The sequence below is a fragment of the Penaeus monodon genome, chromosome 41 (assembly GCF_015228065.2).
Source record: "Penaeus monodon isolate SGIC_2016 chromosome 41, NSTDA_Pmon_1, whole genome shotgun sequence".
NCBI lineage: Eukaryota > Metazoa > Arthropoda > Malacostraca > Decapoda > Penaeidae > Penaeus > Penaeus monodon.
In genome coordinates, this window is record NC_051426.1 from 21,585,053 (window position 1) to 21,595,052 (window position 10,000).

A 10,000-nucleotide genomic window follows, 5' to 3' on the forward strand; every position below is an offset into this window, starting at 1 on the left:
CATCGTTCCTGGAGCCAGAGCTCTTCCAGTCATGGCTCACATATTCCATACTTGTTTATTAATGCAAATAATGTAAAGGCTCCTCTCTAAATGCCCACTGAGTCTAATCACCCTCCAAGAGCTTTGTGTTCTTGTGGCAAGTCATTCCCATCACCCTGGCGCTTATCTAAATTTTCTCATGACGGCATTTTTTCATGACGTGATGGTCACATCTGGATCGTAGGGGTTAAAGATCACTCATACTCACACACATTCACACTCCCACACATCCCCCCCCCCCAACACACACACCCATATACATCTACACACATCCACTCATCCACCCACCCATGTGCACACTCACCACATATATACCCGCACACATCTACACACACATCCACATGGATCAACACAAACATCCACACACATATAAACACATTCATACAGCACATGAATACCGTACATACATATACATATAAAGCTTCATATGGTGCATATATATATGTGTACTATGCTTCTCTGTTTGTTTTCCTGTGTCTCTATGAGGATGTGTACTTCTTCCAGCTTCCCACTTCTGTCTTTCCTCTGTGTAAATGTCTCTTGTGAAATGTACCCTAGTTTTTCATCTGAACACTCTTTTGCCAGTAGTACATGCTTAACAATCACTGTTTCTGCCCTGAACTGATGCCAGTATCACATTTGGCTGCCAAGAAATATGGAGGAATCATATGGATTATCTAAAATTTTGTTTGTGTGTGAATCAAGAATCAAGTATGTTCTACTCAAGGAGGAAGATGAAGTTGGAAGTTTTTGCACCCATTCTATATGTTTATATACTTAATGGTTTTCTAAGTGGAAGAGTTTAGATCTGTGTGCATGCAGATGGCTGTATCTGGGCAGACATTTGTACTCTTCACTTGTTTACTTACCAGGATAGTGAAAGCAAACTGGTGAGCTGATAAGAGCCTGATTGAAGGTATGATTATTTTCATTATTTTTGTGCTAGAGTTGCTTTTTAGGCATTTACTTTAACTGCTTTACATAGGCAGTCTCTCAGTTATGTTTTCCTATTTATCTTTTCTTTTGTTTTCTTTTACTTTCTGTCTATTCAGCTTTTTATCAATTCTTGATGGATATATTGGTTACATATTAGTGTACTGGAATTGGACCTAGAATAGGCAGAATATTTTTTCTGGAACCTCTTTCTCAGGATGGCTAATGTTTGTCTACAATATTTTTGAAAGGAACCTACCCCTTTGGTATTAGGTTTATTACTTCTTTAGGGAAGTATGGTGCAGACCTGTGTTGCTTTTGTTGTTTTAGTGTAGGCTTGGAACATTGTGTCAACCAGGGTTTAGGCCTCTTTCATCTCTTCTCAAAGGAAATAGTTCCTATTTCCATGCCAGGGATCTGCTGATTTGTCCTGTGTCATGTAAGTATCTGTGCATGATTGGTGCTGGGTTGATCTAATTGATCATTGAGTGAGCATGTATGTAGCACATGCTGCTGCTGATGTTTATGTTGTGCCTATGGTTTTTGTGTTAATGCTGGTGGTGGTTGACAGGGAAAGAACAAGACCGAGAGTGGCTGCTGACTGAGAAGGACAAGTTCGACAACGACCACGACAAAGATGGCAACGGCATCCTTGACCGCAATGAGATCCTGGCCTGGGTTGTCCCAACAAATGAGTAGGGTCACACACACACACACATATATAAATATAAATATATATATATGTATGTATGTATATATGTATGAATGTATATATGTATGAATATATATATGTATATATATGTATGTGTATGTATATATATGTATATATATGTATATATATATATGTATATATATATTTATATTTATATATATATATATATATATATATATATATATATATATATATATATATATATTGTTATGTATAGAATTTTAACTATAGATTTGGTTTCACTTTTGTTAGTTTTACAGATGTTAGTTTTGTTTATTTTTATTTCTCTTTCCTTAAGAAAGGTAAGTGACATTGGTAAAGTAGAGAGAGAATAGAGAAATTCAATAAGTAGGAAGGGTAAAGAAGGTAAAAATGGGAGAGAATAAGAGAAAAATGGAGTAAGAAGAATAGTTCAAGGGAAAGAATTGAAAGTGAGAAAAAAATAGAGTTCGGAGAAAACCAAGAAAAAGGAAAAAGGTGAGTGTGAGGGAGAGGGAAGGAGGGAGTGTGAGAATGAGAACAGGAGAAGAAAGGAAAGAGATTGTGTAAGGGAGATGGAGAAAGGAAGGCATGGAGAAAAGAACAAGGGTAGGTAAAGGATGTTAATAGAAAGATATACACACACACACACACACACACACACACACACACACACACACACACACACACACACACACACACACACACACACACACACACACACACACACACACACACACACTCCCTCACTTATTCACTCACTCACTCACTCACTCACTCACTCACTCACTCACTCACTCACTCACTCACTCACTCACTCACTCACTCACTCACTCATACATTCACAGTCATATTGATATTCATACACCCCCACACATTCTCTGTTATTCAATGACAGAGACACGTACAATGATACTCCCTCTCACTCTCTCTCTCTTACATTTACAAAAACTGATACTAGTACAATCTCACCTATACAGGCTCACATTGACACGTGTGCATGGGCAAATGCGCAGTTTTTTATTTTTAACTCTTATTTATATTATAATATTATATGTGTAGTATTCAGAAATTCATTAAAAAAAAAAAAATGTGTTGATATTTCATAGTCACTTCACCAGTATAATTTCTCTGAATAAACACTTTTTTTCTGTATCTCAGTAGTTTCACATCATATTCAAGTTGCACAGACTTATAAAATGGGTCTCCTTTTCCACTTCCAGGGACATAGCAGAGGATGAGGTGGATCATCTGTTTGCTGCAGCAGATGATGACAATGATGACTTGCTGTCCTTCTTGGAAATCCTTGATCACCATGATGTGTTTGTAGGCTCGGAAGCTACAGACTACGGTGATCACCTGCACAACCTTGACCGCTTTGACGACGAATTGTGAGGCTGTGATGGGCATCTCGCAGATAGATAGGCCTAGTTGTGAGAAATAAGAGTCGAGAGTAGTTCTGCATGATGTTGGTCAGCGTCAATGGGAACTGCATGGAAGCTCTGCAAGAATGAAGTGCTCATGTGCTGATACAGAGGTTCCTTGTGAGAATAGAGTGTGCCACTTCCCCTTTTGTTGTTCGTGTTGTTATTTTATCATGAATTTTTCTGTGAATTTTAGTTATGTAGTCCAGGAAGAAAACCTGTTAGTAATTTATAGTGCCTGTATATGCATTTATCATTTGTTTGGGCATTAGAAAAGGAAGTGTGAATGTATTAGTTACAAATCTTGCTGTAAAAGCCACCTTGCAAGGTCCATTGTGTGTTAATTGAAAACAATATGCCTTTCTCAACTCTTTGATTAATCTTTGTCTTATGATATTATATTGAATAATTGTTTTTAATTTATTGATTAGGTCTTTATACTCTAAAGATTTGTTATTCTCCAACTTTTATGCTAACTTGCCAGGATATTGTCTTTTATGTATCAATTTGGAAAAAATAATAATTCTAACGTGATCAAGTCTAATTACAAAAGGTAAACGCATTAGCCTGTGCAATGAAAGCCACTCAAGACTTTTTTTTTTTTTTTATATATATATATATCAACAAGCAGCTACATTACTATAGGAGAGTTTGAGGGTAACCAGGTTAGCTTAAAAATAGTGTTGTTGTAACATTTATGCTTTTGAAATTTAACACAGCGATGTAGTCTAATTTGAGTCCAGTGGATGTTTATGCAGCAAGCCCTACTACTATAGGGTTTTATGATCAGGACAGTTCAGGCTAATCAATTCAGGTTTCCAAAAAGGCTTCCAGGGTGACATCCTTCAAGAAATCATGAGTCTTCTCAAGTGTCATTCACTGCTACTTGGCTTCTTAAAACTTTCTGTTGTATAGATAACAACCTCTGGCCCATTCATCAACACGCACAGCTGGAACATTCAACTTGGGCCATCTGTTATGTGTCCAGTTGCAAAAAGGAATTTCAGCTATTGAATCTTTTCAATGCATATTTAGGCACACTGTTCACATCTTGACTTAGGCAACGATACAATAGCTGTGTAGATTTGACACGACTACCAGTAATTATTTTGCACTTTCACTGCCGATTCTTTTTGTACTTTTTTTCTCTAATTTGACTTCTCTTTGAGACCTCACTCGTGCATTTTCTAACTTCACTTTTGCACCTTGAATTTGCATTTGTGAGTGCCTGCATTCTTGTGTTGTGCTTACTCCTAATAATTTTTTTTCTTTTAATTTTGGTAATGATGAGTAATGACTGTGAAAAGTATTGTTTTAAAATCAAAACAGAAGTTATTTTTTTAAAACTAATAACTCTTTTGTAAATTAAGTTTAACAGATTGCTTTGGATAGAATACTGAGTAATTAAACAAATGCCATTAACATGAAACTTACTTTGCATAGCAGGGTAAAATGAATTCTAGCAAGGGTCAGTACAATTCTGTTTTGAATTTGTCAGATGATAAAGAATATGTTTAAGCAGATTTATAGTTCTACAACAATTGCATAGATAAAATATGATAAATTTAACTTAAATACATGAATGTTTTAACATTTCCCAAGTCTGAAAAGCAGAAAGAAATGTGAACTGAAAACTAGCCAAGAACTTTGTACACAATGCTTTTATTTCTATTTTTTTGTATCCAAGTGCCATATGTCCAGCTGGGGCACTGGGCTTAATATATTGTTTTGATTTTTTTATTGTTGTATTATTTTCCAAAAAAAAGAAAAAAGAAAATGGACTAACTAAATAAAATATATAGAAAATGATTAAACAAAAAAGATATTTCTACATACACAAGGATAATAATACACATACTCTCACTTTTGCTATCTCTCTGTCTATCTCTATCTCTCTATCCAGTTCCAGTCTCCCTCTCATTCTCCTCCTCCACCTCCTTCTTCTCCTTCTCTTTTTCTTCCTCTCTGTTTCTCCTACTTTTCTCCTTCTCTGTCTCTTCTCCTTGCCTGTCTCTCCTCTTTCTTCTATCCTTGTTCCAATCTCCCTCTCACTACTCCTCCTCCTCCTCTATCTCCTTCTCCTTCTTCTCCTTCTCCCTCTCCTCCTCCTTCTTCTCCTTCTTCTCCTTCTCCTTCTCCTTCTTCTCCTCCTTCTCCTTCTTCTCCTTCTCCTTCTTCTTCTCCTCCCCCCCAATCCCTTGCCCGTTGTTGTCGTGGGGGGGCTTAGGAGGCGGAGACTGGGACCCAATGATGGGGACCTCCCCAACCTTGGGACTCAGCCCTTGACTCAACTAATTTTGCTTGGCCTTATTTTTTTTTTCCTTCCCACTTTTCGTTTCTGTCCCTTCACCAAACCCTTCTGCTATCCACCTCCTAAGGTGTGAGAGCCGTGCTGAAAGGATGAAAGGCTGACTTTGTGCCAGTCCTGAACGGCCTGAGGGAGCCATGGGCACGGTATTCCCCTGATTTGTTACCTAGCCCTTACCCCTCAAGGGGACCCTGAGGGGTGGACTGTTTATATCCCCAACATAACCAGGCTTACCATGGCCAGTAATGAAAACATATCCCCACTATTAGGGGCAATGAGGCTTGCCCCTTTATCAAATAGCCCCAACGATGTTAACCCACCCGATTCCCTGACCCCAGGCTCTCCTTTGACCATGGCTCCGAACATTGCAATAACTACCCCCTCATCAATGCCTACCCAACAATCAACCCTTAAGGAACATTTCCACTCTTCCAGCATGCTCAACTTCAACACCTCTATCCCCACAACCTCCAACATCAACCACCCCATCCTCCCTTATTAATACCTTACAGCCTTATTGCCCACCTCTCCATAACACTACCTCCCTCAACACTACTCCATCTTCGTCACGCCCCCGCCCTTCTACTACCCATCTCCCTCAACACTACGAATACTCTCTTTAGTGCAGCCAAATGGGACCGATTTTTCGTGATCCCTCCCACAGCTCCCTACTCTGACAACAAACCCCTTTTCTTCCAACAATGTCTCCAAAAACAAGTAGGTAAAGTCTCTTTCCGTAGCCGACCCGACCGCTCCCGTCTTGTCACAGTAACATCCGAAAACCAAGCTATAGCATTAACAAAACTAACTGACCTATATGGTAACCCCATCCTTGCAGAACCCCATCCAACCCTCAATACTTGCACCGGAACAGTTTCAATCTCCCCAGCAAATTGCCCAGTCTATGACAAAGATTGGTCAGACTGTGGAGAAGACCTACTTGCCTGTCTCACAGACTATGATGCAACATCAGTACAATGCTACTCCATTCCCCCAGAGGTCATCGAAAGAAACCCACTAACATAGCCAAAATTACCTTCCGTAGACATGACCTTCCCTTTAACGTCTACATAGGAGGAGAATCCCTCCATGTTCGTCCATACCAACCTCCTCCACGTCAGTGCCAAAATTGTTGGCGTCTAGGACACCCAGCCAAACATTGCCGTTCCACAGCCAGATGCCCACTATGTGCCCAACCTGGCCATACCCGATCTAACTGCTCTGCACAATCACGCACATGTGCCAACTGTGGCGGCCCTCATAATGTATTTTATAGGGGTGTCCCACCTACAAATTTGAGTCTGAGGTAGCAACTCTCAGATTCAAACTTGGACTCACACTACGTGAAGCCAGACAGGAAGCACGTCGACGTGGTTTCTCTCTTACTCCTTACTCCAGTAATACTGCTCACTCTATCAATTCTCCTAAACCCACCCACCCTACATCTAACTCCCCCTCTTCTACCTCCTACCTTCCCCAGTCAAACTCTTTTGCCATCCTAAACCCAGACACTCCAATCTCTACTACAGATACTCCAATCACCACTACAACCCCAACACCTTCCCCTCTCCCTCCTCGCACTACCCGTAACAGACAGAACAAACGTTCCACCCCCTCTTCCCCTACCACACAATCACCTCCACCTTCCTTTGCTCCTATGCTTGAGACACCAGTCCTCTCTTCCCCCCCTCACAAGAAATCCTTTATCCCCCAAAACTCCCCAACCAACTCCTCAGAAGAAACTATTGAAAATATTCAAGATTACTTAATGAAAACTGACACTCAACCTCCAAATCTTACAACTCCTGCTCCTTTCACACTGCAAGTAACTGCTGATATCCATCCTCCTCCTAACGATATCCCCCCTACACCCTATCCTCCTAACCCCTCCCAACACAGCCCATCCACCCCGACCCCAACCCCGCCCACATTAACCCTCCCACCATCCCCTCTATCCCTTCCATTCCCTCCTGGATACACACGTGAATCCCTTATGTAACCCTCCCACCATCCCCTCTATCCCTTACACACGTGAATCCCTTATGTCACAAATATCCCCTTACCCCCTCCTAGTAGAACACCAACTCCCACACCTCTCCCATATCAGACCTCTTGGTCCTTATCCCACCCTCTAGCTGCTTCCCCCTCAAAATCTCCAAAATGTACTACAATCTATATCACTAAAGTATAACTATCCTTCATTGGAATATTCGCGGTTTCCGCTCTCCAGACCTGACCTTTGTCATATCCTTTGCCTTCAAGAGACCTTTCTTACACATCCTCCAATACCAATACCTCTGCTTTCCCCCACCTATCCTCCCTTCACCGACCTCCCAACCTATCAGACATCCTTACTGAATCCCACACTTTCTGTTTCAACAACCTATTCTCTTTCCTCATACATACCCTCCATCTAATCTAACTCCTTACCACACCCGACTCTAACCCTTTCACTTACCAATTCCTTTGCCCAGCTTAGACAACTAATCACTAACTCAACCACCCTTCCCTAACATTAACTATAGTGCTACATGACCTTAGATGTCTAGCACATTTATCTTGCTTTTAATTATTAACCATTAACCATTCTTCTTCTCCTTCTTCTTCTTCTTCTTCTTCTTCTTCTTCTTCTTCTCCTTCTCCTTCTCCTTCTCCTTCTCCTCCTTCTCCTTCTCCTTCTCCTTCTCCTTCTCCTTCTCTTTCTCCTCTTCCTCTTCCTCCTCCATCTACACCCACCTCCATCTCTTCCTCTCCTCTGCTCCCCCGATTCCTTGCTTCTTGTTGTGGGAGGCTTAGGAGATGGAGACTGAGGCCCAAGATGAGGGATCTCCCCTACCTTGGACCTCGGCCCTCGCCTCAACCAATTTTCCATGGTCTTTTCTCCTCCCCCATTCTATTTTTTCTCTTCTTCATCCCCTTCTGTCCACTTATTCTAATCTTTAACTCATTTTTACCCTTTTTGCCACAGTATTTTACCATAGTGCTAAACGACCTTTGATATGTAGCATATTCATTTGTTTTAACCATTAACCACTCCTCTCCTCCGTTTTCTTCATCCTCCCCTTCGTTTTCTTCTCGCTCTCCCTCTCCCTTTTTCTCTCCGTTTTCTTCTTCTCCCTCTGCCTTTCCCTCGCTCTTTCTCTCTTTCTCCGTTTTCTCCCTCTTACTCAGCCATTTACTTTACCAATAAAGGCAGGTGCTGAAGTATTGCAATAACGAAGACCAATATCGGAAATTCCTAGAGGGATTATTCAGACACTGAACTTGGTGCTTCTTAGAAAACAAACAAAAAACAAAAAGTGTATTAAAGTGAGCGAAAAGTCAAGTGCAAAGGGGCAAGAAAGGGAACCTGAGGATCGCCTGTGAATAGAAATAAAAAACTCTTGTTTGCCTTGAGAAGAATGACTACTTCCTTTGTTATCGATGAACAAAACCATGCTATATTGTAAGTGACGTCGAATTGCGTGGGTATCTGGGATTTCATTTATGAGTATTTCATTAATAACTGACTCTCAGCCTCAAAATATCTCATTTAAGTTTATTTAATCAGAAATAACTTTAAAGTAATGGAAGCATTGGCTGAAAATAATTTTGTTTTATGCTCTGCCTCTAATTTTTCTAGAATGTTTTAAAACGTGCTCCACATCAATGTAATTAATGTATTACAGGCTAATTTGCTGTAGAATGTAGTGGGAGACCTAAGAGCACCTCTGGCTTACAGCATCGAGGCACAACAATTGTTGCATCCATTCACCTCCTTTTCCATCGTTTCGTCGTGATGTGCAAGGGACAAAATGAGGTATCAGTCTTCTACTGTTGTGCTTGACTAAGTGAAATAGATAGCCTATCGAAAAAAAACAACCCTCAGAGTTCATCCACATTTCCTAAATCACATTTCAGTTTCCGTTGGGTTAAATTCAATTTGTGAATAATTATCAACAACGGCCTTCTTGTGTGACACGGTAAGAAAAATATATCTTTAGAAGAAGTGATATATGAAAACAAAAAAGGAAAAGCAACTAGTGCAAAGTCTATCCTCTGCCGTTATGTCCATAATGATGGGTATGTGGGCAGATTTCTCTGTACTTAAGTTTTGCTGAATGCCTTACAGTTTTATCTGGGAAAAAGTAATCCCTTGCAGTATCATATATACATGTTTCCATTACGCAGTAGCCCCCCCTCCCTAATAGCGATTAGGCAGGGGAAACAACATATTTTCTTAGTATTTACTAAAAGTTGCATATCCAAAATATAAATCAACAATGTTCTTTTAACAATAACACGGGATTTCCATTTCATGCACTTTGCTACGAGCGTTTATGATCCATCAAAACCTTTCACTGCCTATTTAGATTTTATTAATTCATTCGTTCCTTTCACCCTACGGCCAGTGATCACTCATTCATGCATTCACAGACACCATACACGAGGACTGAATAACATTGAATTATTTCCTGTGGCCATATCCACCGCCGCCTCCGAACGCCCCAGGCCCCACCACGCCCGTTGAGTATCCACTGTGGATATCCTGCACCTCATTCGAGCTGTAGGTTGGGGCGTTCGTCAAACATGCCCTGGGAAAGGAAAAGAATTTAGCGTATTTTT

The 10,000-nt window shown here is 40.5% G+C and overlaps 1 protein-coding gene across 4 annotated transcripts in view; it reads left to right on the forward strand.

Moving 5' to 3' along the window:
• Positions 1–4,825, forward strand: part of LOC119598563 (reticulocalbin-2-like) — a 15,048-nt gene extending 10,223 nt beyond the window's left edge. For 2 of the 4 annotated variants that reach the window (XM_037948203.1, XM_037948204.1), the window contains exon 7: positions 2,887–4,825. In XM_037948203.1, coding sequence (XP_037804131.1) covers positions 2,887–3,058 — 172 coding nt within the window. In that variant the 3' untranslated portion in view covers positions 3,059–4,825. Of the gene's footprint in view, positions 1–1,543; positions 1,668–2,886 lie in introns of all 4 variants that reach the window. The other 2 variants (XR_005230978.1, XM_037948205.1) reach the window with 2 other exon arrangements.
• Positions 4,826–10,000: the final 5,175 nt, after the last annotated feature.